Source organism: Microtus oregoni, unplaced genomic scaffold (assembly GCF_018167655.1).
Source record: "Microtus oregoni isolate MIOR12 unplaced genomic scaffold, Mior012 000053F_ref0000044, whole genome shotgun sequence".
Taxonomy (NCBI): domain Eukaryota; kingdom Metazoa; phylum Chordata; class Mammalia; order Rodentia; family Cricetidae; genus Microtus; species Microtus oregoni.
The window spans coordinates 6,627,601-6,650,456 of NW_024543829.1; the positions used below are offsets into that span (position 1 = coordinate 6,627,601).

General features: G+C 38.7%; 1 protein-coding gene across 4 annotated transcripts in view; it reads right to left on the bottom strand.

Annotated features, from left to right (window-relative positions):
* Oxr1 (oxidation resistance 1) overlaps positions 1–22,856 on the bottom strand; it is a 359,076-nt gene that overhangs the window by 282,154 nt on the left and 54,066 nt on the right. For all 4 annotated transcript variants that reach the window (XM_041637773.1, XM_041637779.1, XM_041637775.1 and 1 more), the window contains exon 2: positions 1,818–1,977. In XM_041637773.1, the coding sequence (XP_041493707.1) occupies positions 1,818–1,840 (23 nt within the window). In that variant the 5' untranslated portion in view covers positions 1,841–1,977. The remainder of the gene's footprint in view (positions 1–1,817; positions 1,978–22,856) is intronic.

The following is a 22,856-nucleotide window of genomic DNA, read 5'->3' on the forward strand; positions in this document are numbered from 1 at the left end:
CTCTATTCCTCTTCTGCTTCCTTTCCACTCTCCTTCTCCTGGCCACTCTCCCTCTTTGCTATGTTGTTTGCGTCTCATTATTTATTTCTTTATACTTGTGTTCCTATGATTACACGTTCATGGGCATATGTACACACGCATGTGGAAGCCAGGAGTTAACACCAGTTGTTTTCCTCAGTTGCTCTCCACCTTTGGTGTGGTGGAGCTCATTTTGTCAGGTCGACTTGGTAGTCACCCTCCACCCCCAATGCATTTTCAAATCTCCATCTCTTAGGCACGGGGGTTACAGGAATGCAGAGCCATGCCCAGTATTCAGCACTGAGGTGCTGAGGATCTGAACTGAGGTCTCCATGTTTGAGTGACAAGTACTCTACTATCTCTCAAGCATGTTTTGGGGCCTTTGAAGACTCATTTCTCACACACTGGCCAAGGTAAAATTCTATTTTAAAAAATTGGTCAGCATTTTTCACAGGTTTTCAGAGTCACAATATTTAGAGAAATTAAGGTTAAAATGTGACGATAATTTTATATTAATAAAAATAAAAAAGTAAATTACATTCTGTAGCAATAATTCACTATTTATTTCATTAATGTTTTACAGAATTTATTTTAAATATTTTAATTCTCTTTATTTTTTTTTATTTTTAAAATGAGACCCTCAACACCAAGGCCTAAGGATCCAAGGACACATACTATGGAAGCCATTCAGAATTAGGTCCTTCAGAAATACTACTCTAAATTTGAACAAATAATTATATGCTTTGCCCTAAATAAATTGCTTACTTATCTAGAAATGAGTTCAGGGAGTTGCAACAAGTCAGCAAGCAAACCCTGACTCCGATGCTATTTCTGTTTGCAGAAGAAAATGAAATGTGCTCTTAAAGAAACGGAAGGTTACCAGGCTTCTCTTCACGGTCCTGTACTAAAGACTGCCATTTCACGTTAGCATCATTAATTCCTCTTTTTACATCTATAGAATATTCCAAGTTCCGCGAATGGCTTCAGACTCATCAGATACTGCTACTGGCATAGAGAAGCTGCTGATCGAACAATGGAATTTTGTGTTCTGTTTAGTTTAATTTAGGTAGTTTATTTTTATTTATTTGTTTTTTGAGATATGGAACTAGAAGAAAAGCCACACTGATGAGCAAATATCTATTCTGTGCACAAAGCTACACTTTTGGTTTCTCAGACCTAAATCAGAGAGTATACACATGAGGAAAAGGGCACTGGAAAAACAGTCTTCCAACCTCTCATTCCCCTGGTGTGTACGGGAAAGGTAAACATGCCTCTGGACCCCTTTCTAGAGTCCCCATATGTCACCGCACTGATGATGCTGAATGTGGATGCTGTAAATCTCACAGGACCACACCCTGAGCTGAAGAGCGACAGGCAATCAATGGCTACCGAGACAGAGAAAGATTCCATCTTTTCCAAAGGTGAGACCCCGAATAGGTTCTCCAATCCCATGCAGTCAGCACTACACATGTACATATGAGCAACACAAAATAACTCAGCCGGTGCTACCAATGTATGTATGTTACAATAATAACTATTGAACAAGCAGTCATGAATTTGATAAGGGAGGAACGCAGGGAGTTGAGGAGAGGAGAAGGAAGGAGAAAATGATGTAAATAAGGCAATTATGTACAAAATTATCAAACAAGAAAAGAAACATCTCTTCTCCCTCGAATATAGGACAATCTGAAAATCCAATTTTTCAAGTTCTCTTCACAGGTTCTGATAGCAGATCTCTCACAAAATCCTGCTACTGTAAACATTTCTGTGTCCTTGAGATCAGAAAGCAATTCACTCACCATGATAGATTGGATACAGACATTGCCGCAACCGGTGAGGGAGTCGTCTCTCGATGTCACAATAAGGAATCAGTAGAGCCTCGTCACAGGACCACTGCAGGCTTCTGCTCTGCTGTTGGAACAGGCACAGCCCACTTACTTGCTCAGGGCTTGAGCAGACCTGTGAAGAAAATGAAAACGGTTATGTCTCTAGGACATCATCTTATGGACTTCGGTCAGTTTCTTTCACCCAGGCCAAAACGCCATGCTCAAAGACAAATATCTCTGCATACAATTCTTTAGGTGTCTGTTTCATATATTGTCCTATAATCTTGAAACAAAATTTTCTCTGAGCAAAATTTAAGTCCATTAATACTGTTATCATTAATAGCTCAGGCTATTTTCTATTATTCTAATAAAAATACTTATTATGTATAAGCATATGTGTTAATAACATGAATGTGGGTTGTGAATAAATATTAATGACATTCATATAATATACTGACCCTATTTTCAAGAAATATTTTATTCCAAAAGGTCACTAAAGCATAATAGAGGAGATTTTCTGCAGAAGCCACCACAGGATACACATAGACCTAGAAGAGAGTCTTAGAAGAGACTCATCAGTTATCAAAACACTTAGTTAAACATTTTTTAAAAAATCTAATGTGCAAGAGTTTTAGAAGGTCAGCTTATTGTCTCTTACATAAGTAAGTTTGAAGCAAAGAAGTTTACAGAAATAGAGGCATTCCAGTGGGTAACAACAGATCTTTCTTTCGTGTCTCAACATGTGTTCTCTTCCTGACCTTAATTTGGGCTGCTGAGAGCCAGTGAGAGTCTGCACACCAGCCAACAGAGAGGGAAAAAAATAAAAAAAAGAATATGTGTCCTAAAATTTACAGAAAACATTTATGCTTGAATTTTATTGATTAGAGCCTGGTAATTTGGACACCTTTATTCAGAGGAAGATGAAAAATAGACTTGTTTCTCTGGGTATTTTTTTATATCGAAATATTTACTAATGTGTCTACCTCTAGGGAAGGGTAAAGCAGATTGGGAGGAAAACTAGCAGAATCTGCCCCCACACTCAACACACAATAAGTTTGACTCTGAAGTATTTTATCAATTTGGTATCTTTCACAGAAAATGAACCTTCAATGGTAAAAATGTGGAATCAGCCTATAGGTTACTAATAACTTTATATGCATGATTTATAGAAATAAACATCACATGTCATCTTGCCTAGATCAGTCAATGGTCAACGTATATGTATTGTGTCCGAGTACTCACCAGATTAAAAATAATTACTGAGGATAGTGTGATGGATAATCTTTAATGCCAGCTGACTGGACCATGAAACACTGACCAAATCAGCCAAGCACATGTCTAGATGTGATCCATGAGGGTATCATGTGTGCGCTGTCCTAGTCCATGGATGGATTAATAGCTTGAACAGGTACCTGGGAGACTAAGAGACTGTAAGAGGTGAAGATAAACTGGAAGAAGTTGGTCATTTGGGGTTTCTCCTTAAAAGCTGTACCTTGTTCTAGTTCCCTCCCACTACTGAATCGCTGTACTTGTTTCCTGTTTGCCATGAGATAGGGAGCCTCAGATACATCCACTGGTAACCATAGTAACCTGCCTCACCTGGGGTCCAGATGCAATGGAGCCAGGGAATATGTAATTGCTGTGGGACAATAGTCTTGTACCCTGTAAAGATTGTTTCTTGTACTTGTTTAATAAAATGCTGATTGGCCAGTAGCCAGGCAGGAAGTAGAGGCAGAGCAACCAGAACAGCAATTCTGGGAAGAGGAAAGGCTCAGTCTGCAGTCGTTATCCAGATGCAGAGGAAGCAAGATGAGAATGCCTCACTAATAAAAGGTACCAAGCCATGTGGCTAACACAGAGAAGAATTATGGGTTACTGTAAGATATAAGAGGTAATAAGAAAGCCTGAGCTAATAGGCCAACCATTTTATAATGAATGTAGGCTTTTGTGTATTTCTTTGGGACTGAACCACTGCAGGACTGGGTGGGACAGAAACCTCTGTCAACATGTATTAAAATTCAGAAGTGGTGGTTAGCTAAAACAAATCCTTCTACATTTAAGTTTCGCTTGGCCACAGCCATTTAAAACTTATAAAAAGAAATACAAGATTAATAAAATATATAAAGAACTCACATAGATGCATCCAACAAATAGACAAAATTATACATGCAATAAAAATCAGTGATTTTTGTGCTAGTGTATTTGGGTCACCGTGGCAGAACAGAGAACTAAACTTAATTCTAATTATTCCAAATCTGACCAGAAACTGACTGGAAGAAAAAAATTTGACCCTCTCATACAATGAGCAGGTATGAAGGTCCACATGCTAAATTGACTGAGTCCATTCCAAAAGAAACGGTCAAGTGTATCCCTCTTTGGTTAACTGTTAAATCACGTAGATGGACCTTGCTAAGAACACAGAAACTCCATGTTTTGTCACCCTGACCCTTCTCAACTTTTCTTACGTACTGCTTGACACTGACTAAGGACTCAGTTACTGCGAACAACATGTGCGGAACATTTTCCAATGCAATACATTCTTCTGGATATACTTAATTCTTTCTTTAGAGAGCTGTGTATCTGGATATTATTATTTTAATACACAGTCAAATTGCCTTGACTGAATTATACTTTGCATTTTTACCAAGAGTTTCCATTGAAGGATATAATTACAGGAAATAATAAGCAAACACAGGACCTATAAAATGAGCTACTGGGTTTGTTAGAATATTCACCAACACAAAAATACTGTCTTTGTGAACATTCACAGGAAGAAAGCTCTGTCAAATTTCAATACCAGGAAAAGTACTGTTCTCAATTTAAGTATAAATTTATAACTTTCAGCCAAAATGTACTATAACGAAAAACAACTATCTGTCATTTCATTGTGGTGCAATACAGAGTATTTTCATGTTGGAGGAAACCTTTCAAAGCATATGAAATGAAATGACATCACCGAGTGCCCAGGTGGGCTGGAAACTGTACGTGCAGATACAGTTGCTCCTGTGTGGTCGCTCTTAGCGCAAGGTTAAGGAAAACAGCTTGTGAACCTAATGAAATACCCTCTAATTAATAAAGATATTAGACACAAGTAGCTCTTAAACATAATAATGCATCACTGGGATGGTGCTTTAATAAGATGTTTAAACATCTATTATTCATGAATAAGATTTTATGTTTCTAATGCAGCTGAAGGGATACTATATTTTGTTAAGCTCACCAAGTTGCAATGACTTTGTGATTCCGTAACACAATATACAAAGTAACTTTGGAGATAATGAAGCTATAAAATATTACTTGGAAAAATAATCACAGTGTTCAAAAGTTTGGGCCATAAAAACTCATGTACTAATTATAGAAATGAAAATTGCATTAAAAATGTACTACCTGCATTTCATGAATTGCAGTGTTTTGCTCAAAGAAAAAAAGATCTTGGACCTGAAAGATGATACCGAGTACAATATTCTGATGTCTAACGGATGACCTATTCTGCTCTAAGTGGCATGCTGTATTGGTGGTGATGTAGAACATTCATTCAAATTCTACTCTAACTACTGCAAGAGACAATGGACACAAGTGAATAAAATACACCAGTTATATTATATTACATCGGGAAGAATACTTTTATGCTGATGATTCAAAGCAGATGTCAGGGAGACAAATTACCATGAGAATATTAAACTCTTGATTTGTATATAATTTAGATATCTTTAAATATCACATGACATCAGTGATCTCCTTCCTTTTCAGTTTACTTAAAAACGAACTCTATGGGTCCATATTTTAAATTCTAGGCTCTCATGGTGGTTGCTTGTTGATTATTCTCAATCACCCAACAGATTAATTTGCCTCTACTCTCTCTTATCCACATGCTTTGGGGGATATGTACAAGATCCACAAGTCCTGTGAATCCTTACCTCAATGCTTCATACCCTTTTGAATTAAGCGCTATCAAATTTAGCAATTAAAATGCATACTGTGTGTCATTTCCCAGAGCTGCTCTCAGTTTAGAAAGAAAAGGACCGTGTCTTTTGTTAGCTACATTCTTGAGTTTCCAGAGCTCTCCAGGTATTAATAAACCTGGAGACAGGCTTGAGAGTGCACCACGCCACAACACAGAGAGACCTGACCTAACTTATTGGACAATAATAAGTTTGCAAGCTATATCAGTTTCACCGAATAAAATTTACTGAGTAATCTTGATCTCACTTCACAGTGCTTCCACTGGCAACCACGGCTTCTTCTATTCCATTCTTAACCACAGATACTGGCTCAAAGATCACACATTTCATTCACAAGACATGAACCTTACATAACAGCCACAGTAGAGTTAAAGGGGCAGGGTTCAAAGAAATCTCTGAAGACAGGACAGACAGTTGACCCAGACACAGTGGGTCACTGTGGGTGGCTGAATACGATTTTCACAAGCACAGTGTGAGATCTGTTGTTGTCACAGAGAACTTTGCAACTTCAAAGTAGTGTTGGTTCAGGGCAGCGTGGGCTCAGGGCAAGGAGAAGATAGATGTAGGACCAGGAAGAGACTCTGCCATTCAACGGGGTCATCTCAAGCAGCAGGGAGAAAGAATGCTAAGCAGACGCAAAGGGGACAGTCAAGAGTTCATCTCCTCTCCATTCCGTGATGTATACACAACATGGCCAGGGGTTACTGCTGTGTGTTCTTGTTTTAGATGTCCTTCCTTTTATTATCCAGATGAGGCGGTGATAGCCTTGAGTGATCTGTGTATTTGAAAAGTTCACAGGCCTGGTTTTAAGACACCCATATGCCTTTACCATCCCGTTTTACTGTAAGTTAATAGACTGTCCTTTCTTACCTGCAGGACAAACTTTCCTTATCATCCATGCCATTCTAAACAGAAGGTGATTTCTTGCTACCACAAACAAGGAGCAGAGCCATTCTGCCTCACGGTTGTGATCAGCATAGATACAACTGCTGCTTCGCAAAAATAATTACCTGGAGCAAGGAAGAGCCTGAAGTCCACCATCTCACAAGAAATGAATACTTAGAAAGAGGTGATGGTCGGAAACAGGGCACAGCCTGATCTCCCGAAGTCAGAACAGTTCTCCCAGCCCATGAACTCAGAGAGCACCTGCCCAGCCACACAGTCTGTGCTGCCAAAACACATCTCACAGACTATCCTTCACCCTAAATGCTCGTCCAGTCATCCTCAGCTGCAGGGTAACAAATTCTGACTATACAGGAAACCAGTGGGAAAATGAGTCAGTCCTGCAAGTCACTTCGTTCCTATAAGGGCTCTGGAAACAACCCTGCCGTCCAGTTAGAGTTCCTCTCAACAACAGTCCCCCAGCAGGCTTTTCTGTTCAGTGACTTTCTAGGAGACATTACCTTCTATGACTGCACACACAGGCCTGAAGACCCAAGTCTCAGATGGAGACCCTGAAAGCACCTGTCATTGTTAGTACCCAACTGAAGAAAGGGACAGCCCAGCTTTCCTAGAACCTTCCATGGTGACTCAGCCACAGACCTAAAGTCTAGCACCATGTCAGGAAAAGCTGAAAAATGAAGAATGAACTTCTTTCACTACAAGAATAAATTTCCATCATCATTACCACTGCCAATATATTTTTTTTTGGAATTGGTATAATGAGGCAGGCAATATAAAATTATTTCATGAATTAAAAACAATTCTTTCCATATAAGTATTAGTAATAGAATGACAATTTTTCAGGGTGTTTACTAAGAGAATTGCCTCTTTTCTTTTCAACTATAAAATTTTAGTCTTTATTTTTGATTTTGGGGACATAGTTAAGGCTTGGGACTTGTTTACATTTTCCTTTTAAAATGTATGCATATTTATTTGTCTGCTTATTTATTTATTCTTTTCAGACTGGGCCTCATGTAGCCCAGGTTAGCCTGAAACTCACTATGTTGCAGAGGATGACTTTGAACTTGTGCAGAGGTGAAGCTCTCTGCTCTCACATTCTGAGTCCCGCATTACAGGCAGGCATTCACAATGCCTGGTTTTATGTGGGAAGTGGGGATCAAACCCAGAGTTGCATGCATGCTAGGCAAGCACTCTTCAAACTCAGCTACATGTTTAGCTGAAACTATTTATGCTTTTAAGCTATTTTATCCTGACTTAGATTTGCTTACCAACTATAAAATATGAAACGTGTTAATTCCAGAGAATCAGTCACGTTTCCAAAACCGTTTTGTCTCTCGATTCTATTGAGAACATTGGCTAGTGGTATGAAAATTAGTATCTTTTGGTTTGCAAAGTAGGGTTAACTAAAAATGAGATTCTATCAATTTCTATAATCTTGACATTTTTAGCAGAATGCAGAAATATATCCCTCTCTAACACCTGAGTGATTAAGGTCGGCATGGATACAACCTCTACAAAGGTTCGAGAACCTTCCAAGCTGTTTTTGTGCCCACTGGTATCTACCCTGAAAATACTATCTTGGCACAGGTTGAAAAATTCCCACATCGAAACTTCAGATCAGCACAGATGGTAACCTTGGAGACAAGCTAATGCAAAGCTTCATGTGTCTTTTCTCTGCAGTGCAGCTGTCATTTTGGTTGTGTTGAAGTCACTTCATGGGCAGTATTAGTATTCAGTTGGGTGTGTCAGCAATGGGTCTAAAGCTTTTGTTGAAGGGACCTGGTTATACACACTTCAGTCTGAAGCAAGCTCCTACCTCCAGATTACAAGGCGTCTTTGATATATTCAGAGAAATAATCCATAATGACCTTGCAGCCATTTTAAAATATGTCACTAAAACAGAGATCCCTCCAAAACTGAAGTTTGTGATATTTTCATTCATCTCGATAAATGATTACATAATATGCTGTTATAAGTTCATGAGACAAATTTGTGTTATTTTTACCTGAACTACAAAGACAACTTTCTGGCTGCCCTTGGAATCCTTCTTTTCTGATCATGTTTCTCTACTGCCTGTAGAATCTTTTGATTCCACATCTTATTGGTTCTTTCCTTTCTGTGACCCTGATTCTGCAGTCTTTGCCTAAACTGTGAATTCAAAGGATACCTCAGTTCTCATTTGCTTCCCTTGACAAAGTCTAGAAAGTTCTACTCTAGACATACTGCATTCCTTTTCACCAACCATGGATGTTTCCTGGTATTCACCTCAACAGTTTCATCAGCTGCCAACCAGCCTAGATTTAACCAAGGAAGCCCTTGGTCAGAATCCACTCCTTCTATGTGGCTTCTGTTCCCTGGAGATGAGCACTTCCAGCTTGTACTAAACTCCAAGAAGGAATCACCATGTCCTATGTCTATGTGCTTCAAGGCTCATCTAGTGGCATGTTCTGCACTTGTGCACTGAGAGCGGCTGCATTTGGCTTTTGTGGTGCTGTTTTCCCTTCCGCCATGGTTATCACGTGAACATACCTATCTCTGCACAAGGTCAAGTCCACTTTATTTTTAGTCTTGGCCCATTTTTTTTCCACGTTCATTAACCAGGAACCAAATATAATTGTTTTAAATGGACCAACCCAACCAGTGAAATGAAATTCTCTAAAGAGTTCCTTTGTGCAGTCTTCAACCCTTAGCCTCTAAGGGGATCAGCCTTGTCTGATGAGAACCTGAGGGCCTTCCCCAAGCACCAGTGCTTTCTGCTGCACTTTGCACTTTATCAACAGCTGGAACTCGTTATATTTGCCATGGAAACGTCCCTTTAACACTGCAAATAATATCTTAAAACAATTTTAAGAAGACACAGATACATTCAAACTCCCTGTTTTGAAGTGAATCCCCGTCATCTAAACATTATGGTCAGGATCCTCTTCACACTGAATATCCCATCGATCCTCTTTTTCCACTCACATTAATTACCCACTCTGCAGGGAAATGATGCTCACCCCTCTCTGAAGGCTGAGTATAGCAATCTGCACTTTGGAACGAGTTAGAAGTCAAGCTCAGTCCTCAGCCCCAAGCTCACATCTTCCAGGTGCACACCATTCTACTCAAGAGCAACAATGAACTAGCAAGCGTTTGAAAGAGTACAATCTGTCTCAACCAGCCCGTGCTTTCAGATTTTACAATGCACTTTGATGAGTCACTAAAGGTTCAATCCCGTGTGGATGAGCCAGTCAAAAAGACTGCCAAAAAGCGAGCTTCATTAAAGACAGAAAGAAACAAAGCAGCAGATTGAATTTAAAAAAATATATTTCAAGTAGAAAAAAAAAATACTTAGACACATTAAATAAATCTTTGTGTACTCTCAGAACATATGCATTGCAACACTCCGAAGTGATTTTGGAGGAGAATGGAAAACTTCCGGTAAACAATGCATTTAAGAATGCAAGGCAGTATATATAAACAGATGGATTCTTATCTCCCCCACCCTGTTAACCTTGAAAATTGCTTTAAAGTCCATCACTGAACGGCCCAGATTGATGTGCCAACATTCATCTTAAAATGCCTCCACCCCTCCAGCCCTCTAAGTCCTGTCAACACGAGTCTGGTTTCTCTCAGAATAAACGAATGAACTCCACACCCATATGTTCCAGAACAGACGGAAAAGATCATTGTGTTCTTGCTTCCAGGAATCTCCCTCTCTCCTTGACTAAAAAATTTATACATCCCTGCTTAAGTATCAGTAATTCAAAACTCTGAAAAATTTAACCTCATTGCGTAGTGTACATAATGTTACCATAATGTTTCTCAGATTTTTTTTTCATATTATGGTTTTCTCCTCTGTGAAAGAGGAGCATTGTTAGTAGCAATGTATTGTTTGACTACACAAGCAAGAAATATCTGTTTAAAAAATTTGCACTTTGAAGCTTCTGGCTATGGGGGTAGAGGATATTTCCTATAACAAAAATAAGGATAATAAAAAAACAAAGTATAGTAATACTTATTTAAAATATAATGACTTGTAGATATTTTAGAACATTCAAAAGAGCAAGAAAAAATCAATAATTATTGATTCACTTATTTTATCTGAATCCAAATAAATCTTCAAAGTTATTGACATTTCTTTGTTTGACAGCAAAGGCTTCTACATAAAATATTCAGTTTCCAAAAAGTAAGACAGACAGATAGACAAACAGACAGAAATTTTTTCAGAAAGAAATTTGTTCATTGCCAAATGGTCAGCCCTGAAAACATACACAGAGGTAACATTATATGAACTGAGCAGATTATGTTTAGCAATACATATGTATATAGAAACATACATACACATAGAATAACAATAAAAACAGGCTACGGATTTGAAGAAGACTGGATAAAGTTATATGAAAGGGTTTGGAGAGAGAAAAGTGGGGGAACAAATGTAATTTTATTATAATGTAAAGAAAAATATTTTTTAAAGGAAAGAAAAGAAAACATAAGAAAGAAAGAAACCTCTCTTCCAAGAGAAGAAATGACCATAGCAGCTGGGCAGCCCTACAGGTAGAGAGCATGCGGAGAGCGCCAGTTTCTCGAGGATATGGTGGTTCCTGGTGAGGTGTTTCCCACAGACACGGACTCCAAGAAAAGCGCTTGCACATAATTCTTTTGAGTCAGCAAATTTTTTTTTTTTTTAGGACATTATAACATGATCAAAATTGGTCCTTATCTCTTTCCCTCCCTGAACATGGAAAAGAACAGACTTCTCAAAGTGCCTCTGACCTATATTCCTCCACATATATACTTTAAAGAAGTTGCTTATGTGTGTGTATGCATGTTTGTATGTATACATATATGTTTATGTGCGAGTGCACATGCTTATATGTGTACACATGTTTGTGTATATATGTATGTTTATATGTGTATGTATATTCATGTCTGTGCATATGTTTATGTGTGTACATTTGTTTATGTGTGTACATTTATGCACATGTATGTATGTTTATGTGTGTATGTTTATGTGTGTATGTATTATTATGTGACACATCTACACCTTGTGAAGTTGTCACCTCCTGCTATACTGAAGTTCCCCTAGAAGGGTGGGAGCTTTTTATTTAACATTTCCTCTTACACTCTAGCATGTTTAACTATGTTAATTTTACTACTAACAGATATGAGTCTAGGTAGACTGTCTAATAAATGAGGTAATTCTATATTATTATTTATAAAGAGATCAATATACTATTTTAAGTATCTTTTCTATTCCTTAATCTTTAGTTCCTTAATTCAAGACTCCTCCACCTAAATTTATATCCTATACCTGTTGAATATGTTCTTCACGACATACTAGAGTATTTATATGTTATATAGTGGTCTTATTGCAATACAAATTAATTAATGGTGGTAATTGTAAAGGAAATTATTTACATACATGACATAGAAAAATATTGGCATGCAACCCCTCTGAGGTATAATATATAAAAAGATAAGGTTAATAATAACCATTAAGATGTTTTCTATCCTCTTGCGTCAAAAAAGATGTCAAAGTCTGGGTTCACTCAATGCTTCCGCTGTTTCTATTTGCTAACCTGTGCACTAAGAATGATGCAAGTTTGTCTAATGTGGCTTTGGGATTTGCAAGATTGGCTGCAAAGGTTTTGCAAATATCTATAAATGTCAAATGATACAGAAGCTCAAGAGAGAAAGTTCAAGATGCTAACTCTGTAGAAGGCAACATAGATTCAAGTCACGCTTCTCTAGGATTCCTGGTGCTTTTACAGTTATTCCTTTGTCTAACACACAATCAAAAAGCAGGAAGAGTGACTAGGAGAATGCTAGGAGAGGAAAGAAACTCCCTTGTCACTGAAGGATTTAGGTCCTATTAAAGAAAAATGGACACAAAATATTAAAGGGATATTAAGTCAAGAAATAATAAATGTTGTGACTAAAAACAAGTCACAGAGACCAGCAGTGCTCAGACTATGATTTCATATGTGATCAGAGAAGGCTCAGCTCAAAAGAGGTGAGGCTTAGGAAGAAAATTCACAATGAGACAACTTAACATATCTCTAAGTATTTGTGAACATTGAAGGGTTGAAAATGAATCAAAAATAAAAATAGGACGTCTGGGATCTCAGGTAACTGCTTTGAAGCCCATCATTAGGCACACGTGTGCTGTCTCCAAGAGGCTGGCCCAGAGACAATTTCAGGGTTTCCCAGTGAGCCCCTTGGCAGGTCCCTATAATGACCTCCTTGAATCTGAGGAAACTTTCTCTCTGGTTTGTTGTTGACAGCTGCTCCAACGACAGGTTATCTGTGTAGTCACCTCAGCAGGAACATCAGGGCCATGGTGAAGGGGTTTAAAGAATATAGGTTCTTTATAAAAGTTGGAATGAATGATGAGTCTAAGTCTTCCTTTCAGGAGTGCTTTGGGGGCTGGAGAGATGGCTCAGCGGTTAAGAGCATTGCCTACTCTTCCAAAGGTCCGGAGTTCAATTCCCAGCAACCACATGGTGGCTCACAACCATCTGTAATGAGGTCTGGTGCCCTCTTCTGGCCTGCAGACAGAATATCGTATACATAATAAATAAATATTACAAAAAAAAAAGAAATGTACAGAAGTGCTTTGGACTATAAATTTGTCAAACATTTTTTTTATCGTCTTAGAAAACCGTGTACTGTAAAAGAAATATCCAAATGCAAAGGATATTGCTTTCACATTAGACAATAAAACCTAGTATTTATTGGGCTTTATTTCTATTCATATTTTTATAATCACCTCACATTTATATACCATAATGTCTGAAGTGCTTATCGTATCTCCAAATCGGTTGGTAGTACTTGTACTTTATTTCATCTAATCCTTCAGGCTTCAAATTCTGTCTTCACTTGATAAAGTTTCATCAACTTAATAGTGGGGAAAAGAGTAACACTTTCTTGAAGTTTTATAATAAATATCTGATAGTAAATGCCGTACTCTTTGAGACTTCAGGCAGAAGGCAGAAGAGCGCATAGATATTTTGGCACTCGCACTGAAATGGTGTTGGTAAGGTCTACTCACAGCTGTGAGGGCAGCAGGACAGGCCAACTGTGTTCCTCTAGATAGCTGTGCACAGTCACTGTCCAGAATGGTCTGTGTGTATATGCTCCACCTCTACTTGGTAAATCTATCAACACTCACGTGAAAATGCATTAGTGAGGCAACAACCACCAAAGTGCACTTTCAAACCACGTCCTCACTGAAGAAACAGAAGAACAGAATGTCACTGTGAAGAGGAAAAATGAAATCCGAAATATGGGTTCTCTTAAGAGCCAGGGAAGTAACAGTAAATGGAAGACGGTACCAAGATAAACATTTTGTTTCCTCTGTCTCATATGCCAATGCCAGAGCCAGTCTCCATCTAGAATCTAGCTTGCAGACAGCCAGGGAACCAGGGAGGCCATTTTTAGCTGTTCTTCCTGTCTTCGAACTCTAGCTCTCAGTCTTATTCCCAGCTTGGAGCAGCCCACCTGCTGTGGTTGTGGCCACACCTTTCTCTGTGCCCATGGCCACTCCTTTCTCTGTGCTCCCACTCCAAAAGGACCAAGCAAATTTCTCCAACAGTCTTTCTTCCTCGCCCAATTATTTGGTCTCACCCACGAATGCCAGAGACAGTCTCTCTCTAGAATCCCGCTCACCATGGTTTCCAAAGAATCAGATCGGATCCTCATGGTGGTTGAAGCTCATCCTCCTGTAGGCCTCTTTCCCCTTTCCTTCTACAAAAATCCCCATCTCTGCCTGTCAGCTCCCCTTACCTAGAAACAAGATCTACCAAGAGGACCCTTTTTAGATCCTTGGTAGTTCCACCTAGCAGAGACTCAGGGGGAACTCTATCAAGCAACACACAGGCACCACCCACCCCGGAGAGGGCAACAGAAACCAAGGAAGATAAGACCTGATATCAACACCTAGGTTTACAGTCATCTGAAACTCAGATGCATAGTCACCAGAATGAAAACACAAGCAATAACAGGATATAGAACACACTAGACTTCAACTCAAAATTAATTAAGAGATAGGGAAGAACACTTCAGACTCATTAAAGGGAAAAAATCCACTAATATGATGTTCTAATTCTTAACATCTATGCCCCAAATACAAGAGCACCCATGCTTTAAAAAACCATTACTAACGTTTAAATCACACATTGACCCTCATACATTGATAATGGGGGACTTGCCAATAGACAGACCATCCAGAAAAAACTTAACAGATAAATGCTGGAGCTAACTGATGTCATAAACTAAATGGACTTAACAGATACTTACATTACATTTCACCCAAACACAAAGCAATATACCACCTTATCAGGAGCTCGTGGAATATTCTTGGAAATTGATCACTGACTTGAACACAAGGTAAATCTCAACAGGTACAAGAGAACTGTGGTAACACCCTGCATCCTATTGAACTATGCAGTTAGTTTTATGTCAGCGGCATAGAGGCTAGAGTCAGTAGAGGCAACTAATTTGAGAAAATGTCTCTGTAAGACCAAACTGTAGGCAAGCTTGTAAGATGTTTACATTTTTAAATTAACGATAGTCTATTGTGGGTGGTGCCATCCATGGGCTGGTCGTCCTGGGTTCTATAAGCAAGCAGGCAGAATGAAACATGAGGAGGGACCCAGTAAGCAGTAATTCCCCCTGTCCTCTGCATTAGCTACTTCCTCCAAGTTTCTGCCCAGTTGCAGTTGCTGTCCTGACTTCCTCTAATGATGAACAATACTATGGAAATAAGTACCTTCCTTCCCAAGTATGGTATTTCAACACAATAACAGTAACCCTAACCAAGACGGTGACCACCACTGGCTAAAGCTGGATATCAACAGCAGAAAGCTTGCAAACTCATGGATACTTAACAACTCACTACTGAATGAAAAATGGATCAAGAAAGAAATTAAAAACTTTTAATTTTATTTTCTACAGGTCTTTTGCTCATACATCATGGTTTCTGATGTTGTATTTTTATGGGATTTGTGTGTTTGCCAACATTGTGTCTCTGTATATATTTGTGTTACTTTTGCTCTTTCTTTGCCTCTTTGTTTTTTCCATTTGTTTAGTCTTATTCAGTTTCATTTGTTTTTATTTTATATTACTTTATTATTCTTTTCTTTTTCTTTTTTAGATGGCTGTTAGTTTCCTAATTACAAAGAGCAAGAAAGAATGTGAATTTGGGGGTGTGGGGAGGATCTGGAACAACCTGGGGGAGACAAAACCATAATTGGAATACACTGTATGAAAATCTATTTTTATAAAGAGTAAAACATAAAATAAAATAATTTTGTTCATATAGATTATATATTTAAATTTCCTCTTTTGATAAGAGAAATATAGAGTGTTCACAAATTTACTTGTTTCCTAATTAGATTGATGAGAGAGAAGATAGAAAGGAAAAAAGAAAAAAAGAAAGGAAGAAGGAAGGAAGACACGAAAAATGTGGCAACATAAATTCATATTTTCCTAAAGTAGTAAACTTTCTATAGATCTCAATGAATACATTTCAGAGAATAGAAGGTATAAAACACAAATAATTTACGAGATAATGACAGTCTAAGAGTTGTAAGAACTGGGTAGATAGAGCAATTAGTGAAGTGCTTGATCTAGAAGCATTAGAACCTGGACTCCATCTCTGAAAGCTCCATTAAAGAGCTCATCTCTATGACACGATTTACAATAGCAGTGCTGAGAATGTGGAGATGGGAGGATACTGGGACTCACTGGCCAGCAGCCTATCCTACGCGGTGAGCTCCAGATCATTAGGAAATCCTGTGTCAGCACAGACAGGTGCTCACCAGTTAAGAGCACGGGCTGCTCTCACAGAGGACTGTGTTCAGCTGTAGCACCTACATCAGGTGACTCCTAACCATCTCCAACTCCAGATCCAGGGTCTGCTGATGTCTTTTGGCCTCCACAGGCATGTGAATTCATGGGGTGTATATACAGACCAGCAGGTGCATGGGTGCAACACACACACACAACACACAACACACACACACACACACGAGACAGACGGACAGACACTAATCATACTTGTGCCTTACTTCAAGTAAAACCAAACTTAATTTTGAGATTTTTGACTATTTTTATTTGTTTACCTCAACTGTAAAATCCCATGTTGCTGTAGTTTTTAGAAAACCTTTTATAATTTTATGTTTTTCTTATGTATGATTTTAAATAATGAAGTAAAATTCTTTTGAGAATGGAACTCTGAGTACATTTCCACATAAGTAAAAGCGACTGTCTAAGTTTCCAGTGGAAACTTTGGCGTCCACTTCTTCCTTAGGGAGTATATTTCATTTTTTTCCCTTCAAATCTCTAGTGTTTGGAACGTCAATATATTTAAGAATTTAAACAACAACAAACCTGACAGTGTTTAAACCTCTCTGGATCTAGGCACTGATGGGCTGTTCTGTAACGAGCAGAATGATATAACAAAGTTGATGGCTGGCCTACATCCCAGGACACTGCTTATCACGCAGAAGGTTCTGGGCTATACAACCAATGATGCCAAACTTGTGCTCTGCGGAACAAGGAAGCTAAACGAGGTCACCCGGTGTGTGGACTCAGGAAAAATTCTTCTTTTTAGCATCCCAAAGATGTTTCGACTTCTCTTCCTCTTTCAAGCAATTTGTTTGGGCTTCCCATGTTAGGGCAGCTCTACTTTTAGTTGATTTGTATTGGTCCTAACGCCAGGAGTGCAGAATATATTTAGGCTATAGTCATCTACATAATATCTTACCCTTTTTAATTAATTAATGTAGCATATATTAGAGATATTTGACTTTCAAAAACCACAATTAAAATCCCATCTGGAAAAAATCATATTCATGGATCATATTTGTACTGTCATGTTAATTACAAATCTAAACATTTTCATTCACGGTTTGTAATTAACGGATCATTCCCCAATTAGAAAACGGAGTAAGCATAACTGCTTAAATTTACAGCCACAAAATTTAAAGAAGTTGGAATTACTAAAGGCATATTATACCCTACCATCATGACATAGTCATTTGTTCAACAAAATATGAATCAGCTTCAGTGACTGTTATTAAAGGCATTGGTTAATGCAAACATTCCCAAGCCACTAAGAAGCTGTTATGACCCTGCAGCCATGATAAGAAATATTGAAAAGTTTTTCAATCTACCACAGTAGCAAATATTCTCCTATGTGGTATTTTTCTCCAGAGGAAGGCACAGCTCTTCCCCCCAAGGCACACAAGTTCGGGAGAGAAAGTTGAAGGCAGTGTCTTGAGGCTTGTCATTAAGCCCTTCCTCACAGGAATGAATTGTGGGAAGAAAAGGAAAGGCAGTAAACTGTACCCCAAAATTAAAATCCAGCGTTACATTTAGATTGTAACGCATTCGTTTGAGTTTATGCACCAACCTACACTGGAAAGGTGAATGGGAGGCGGTAATGCACTACTAAGGAACTGGTCATTTAGGTCTACGCATGCCAGTTTGTGAATGACTACATTCCAACCCACAGCCTTCATGGGAAGTGACTCATATGACCCACACCCGCAGCACACTGAAGAAAGATACCCAGTCTCAGAACTGTTATTAGCACTGCCTAATCCCTACCAGCAAACTGCCATTCTTCCCTCCACTGCCCACTAGAGGAATCCTGGGAGAGCCAAGTGATACCCTCTTCTACTCTATCTCATCACTGCACCTTATGCGGCTTGGAGAAACAGATCTCCTTTGTCCCCAAAACTTCTGCTTTATCACCAAAGAGTCTAAAAAAAAGCAATACGGCCACTGAAGTTCCCTTTCAACTTTTACCTTTATTGTCTAGATAGCCAGTTAAAAATTTATTTAGAGGCCAAATGGAGCTCTTAATGGGAAGAATTACCACTTAGAATAGGAATCAGATAATCTAGAAACCTCTTGGGTTAGTGTGTCCTCTGCTTTAATCGTGTGAAATAGTCATTGTAACGACAGTGTCATGCTTACACAATGGACAAAGGCACAAGAGAAGGGAAGGTACAGAGAGTCATGGCCTCCCATGAAGAGCAGTGTGAGTAAGGCTTAGCCTTCAGTTCTGGACTTCCAGGAGGGCCATATGAAGATGAGTCTTATAGGATACATTCACTCAATTTTTTTAAAGCATTTACCACATAGTAATGCTCATCCTGGGATAGTCAGAGTCTAAAAACAGAGTTATACCATGAATGAATCTTGAAAACAAGCTGAACAGAGGATCTAGACACAAAGACCACATACTGCAGCATCTCATTTCCATCTAATGTTCAGAATACAGACATCCATACAAAGGGATAACAGACCATGAGCACTAAGGACTGGGGAAAGATGTATAAAGTGACTGCCAATGGCAAGAGACTTCAATAGGGTTACTAGAGTGCTCTAGGACTAGATGGTGGTGGTGATTTGAATATACCAAAAAGGATCACCAAATTACATAGAGAAAAAAAGGTGAATTTGTTTATATATTATTAATGATGGGCATGATCCCCAAAGAAGATCAAGTATGGGCACACATAGCAGGAGTACCAATTACAAAAAGTATATCTACAAACTCAATTTTCCCTCTCATAGCTTTCCCTCCAGTTAGCAAGTTTTTGCCTAAACAATTGCAGCATCCTGACAGCAAATTTCTTGGGCTTCACCAAAACACAGGTTCATAGGCATAAAGCAGGATCAGCCATCAGCAACTTCTAGGGAGCGGTGCCAGGGTCTTAACTACCTACACTCATACAATCAAACTTGCCAGTTGTCTCACAGAGTGGAGAGAGACTGGAAAAAGTCCATCACAAAGACAAAATGTAGAGAACACTGATTCTTAAGATGCTGAAGCCCTGGCTCTAATCTCTAAGCTGCTAATTTTATTAATCTACTAAATTACCCTTGGCCGTTTCTCATATTTGCTTCCCAGTTCCTGAACACAAGACTCGATTATAAATTCTAACCCCCCCTCAAAAGATTACGTATCTTATGGGAAAAAAACTCATGGATAAGAAGGACACTATAATATGCTCTACAAAATACATTACGAGGAATGTGAAGAAACACCCCCTTAAAGAGCCTCCACTCAGTATTACAAAATAAAAATGACAAGATGGTGTGACATTCCTCTCTGTGATCCAAATCAGATAACTTGGAAGCTGGAGCGTATTATAGATGTGTTATCAAACTAATATAGAACTCATTTAAAATAATTGTATAATTCATTTTACAGGTACATCTGAAGCACTGTGGTCGCAACAAGTTGTAAATAAGCTAAACGCAGCCAGACAAGTATTTCAGCAGCAAATTAATCGACAGTAACAGTGACTTCACCTAACACTTAAAGCAGTTTTTCAGACATTTGATTTTAATTAACTAATGCAATGTATCCAATATCACTTGAGTAAAGTTAATTTTAAGAGTTTAGTTGATACTGTACAACCAGAATACATCAGAAGGGTCTTTTTCTGTCATTGGATGAAATGTTGACTTATCGGGCGAGGTTATAAAGGGAAACTAATTATTTACATAATAGGTAAAATAATATTGAAGAAATAGTTAATACACATCCAAGAGCCAAGTGAGTCTTGAGCATGACTTGTTCACGGTCGTGCCGTGAATTATGGGCAGTGTGCCACACCAAGTCACTGCAATATGCTCAGAGCAACTCTGTCATCTCAGCTCTGAGTTGTGAGCTACAATTCCTTCCAACTTTTCATCTTTCAAAAAGCCATTTCTAAGAAGCCATTTGATCCTTATTTAAAAAAAAAACTGCCTTGTGGAGCTTACAAAATATTTACTGTTTCTGAGTTCTTAGAAGCTTTCCAGAAGCAACCACACATTTTTTTTATTTTATTTTATTTATTTATTTATTTATTTTTTGTAGAAGAAAAACCCCTGGTGGTTCTATAAGGGTCAGGCCACTGACTAACCTTTCCATTACTGATCAAGAGAGGACCAGATATTCACCCAGGGATGGTAGAGCTGGTCACCCCAGCACCAGAGACCTACAATTAGTATTGTTCTTTCCAGTGTAAAGTAGGGTCTTAGGAACACAACCCACAATCTATGAGTTCTTGATACCCATTTGCCATAAACATTTAAGCAGAAAACAGCATGCCAAGGTCATTCCTGGGGAAATTACTGCAGAAATAAAGTTTTAATTTCACAAAAAATTATTTTAAAGCATTCAGTTTGGGGAAGTTAGATAAAACTCAGTCCAAATAACAGCCTCAGCAGCACATGGCTGCCTATCCCCCTATGGTCACATGGCTGCCTGTGCCCCTATGGTGAAATGCTCTATACCATGTAGCCTCTGCGCTGCCCCACTGAGAGATGGAACTGAAGAAAGTACATGAAGCCAGTTCTACTGAAGCATGTACAGTTGTCTGAAATAAACAACTCCTCCATTGGCATCATACTTCAACCTAAGTAAATATAACCATGAATTTTCAGTTCTTTATTGTAGTGAGAGAAACAGATGAATGTGGACAGGCTTTTCAGAAACTAAGTCATTTGCTGTCGCTAAAACATGGGCTTGAACTGAAAGATGTCTAGGAGATTGGCCATGGGATGGAGCATCCAAGCTTTAGGCCTAATATCACAATGAGTAACACGTGGATATTTTCTTCATTGATTTCTCATGAGACAAATCTATAAGACTGATATTATTTCAATTATTTCAACTTCTCCATTACTAATGAAGAAACTAAGATATAGGAAGTCCACTTTTATGGCTGTACTCAGGGAGAAGAACTTCTGCCTATTGTCAAGGTCTAACGCAAGGCACCAGGGAAGGTCTACATTCTTTCCAATAGCTGAGGATGTCACTGATGAGTACCAAACAGAGAACTAGCAAGTAAAGCTTTATGTTTCAGAAAGGTGAGCCTGAATGCAGTGTGGGCTGGAGAGGACACACCTCACAGCAGGCAAAATGGCAATCAAAGCTGGAGGGGAGGAGCCATTACCTTCAGAATCAGCAAAGGACAACCCAGTTGATTCAAGTGAAGATGTTCAGATTTAAATAATGACAAAATGATAAGAAATTTGCTCTCGACACCCTCCAAAGCATTCAGGTTTTCTGATCTAAAACAGCAGGTGCTAAGGAATCCTCATCTGGTGTTATTCATGCACATGAAAGTCTTTCTCACCACACTTTCTTGTCCCTTTTTATCATTTTGTTCTTGATTCTAATGGAAAAATGTCATTTCCATAATACATAAATATAGGATTGACATTGCTGTTCACGTGGTCCAGCATAGCAAGATTCAGGCAGAGCTGAGCGATGTGTTTCACACAAGATTTACAGAGATGCCCTAGAGTATACTTGCATATCTTTGGCTTAGCAAATTTTGTCCTGTCTTTCAAAGTAGACGATTTTATTTGAAAGGAGACTTTACATAAAAAGCAAGAAAGAATGAACACAGCTTTATGCTCTTTTTTAAATTGTGGAACAAATGTAACTAAAACATTTTTACTTTACCAAACACCTTCAAAGGGGTAAAAGGAGTCTCGCGATACTACTAAGAGACATGCCTAATGGTTAATGGAATAGCCAAAATTCACTCTCTTAGATACAAATAGGTTCCTGACTCTTCTATTTTAACACTTCAAAGAATGTTGCTTGACTGAACAAAAATACACTTTACACTTCCTCCAGTATAGGTCCCTAGGAGGTATAAGTAGGCTGCATGATCAGCAGAGGTGATTGCCCTTCGAGAGGTCCTGCTTCTTGACTATGGGTGTGGCTGAGCTCTCTCTGTGGTTCAAGGAAGCTTTAACATGCCGCCTTGAAAGAAGTTCTGTTGATAAAATGTAACTGTCACCTGGCATCAGGAATGGCTGACTTTTTGGCAATTGCTCTTGCCTCTCAGAGAGATGCAAACTCACATCCATGATTCACACCATCTCACTTTGCCTGCCTCATTTGGGTACTCTACCGGTGTTCCCTTCTCACCTGTCTGCATGAGGATTATTCTCCAAGTGATATCTCCAAGTCCATATCATGACTAAGAATGGCCCAGCATAGGAAACTGTGGACACTACAGGGGAAAGCATCATAGCCTCCTCTCGAAGATTCTTAGCCAAAAGGCCATGTTCTCTGGGGCTGACAGTTGGCCGATTTGCTGACATTTATTGCCTAAAATATGATGCTGAAATAAAAAGTTAT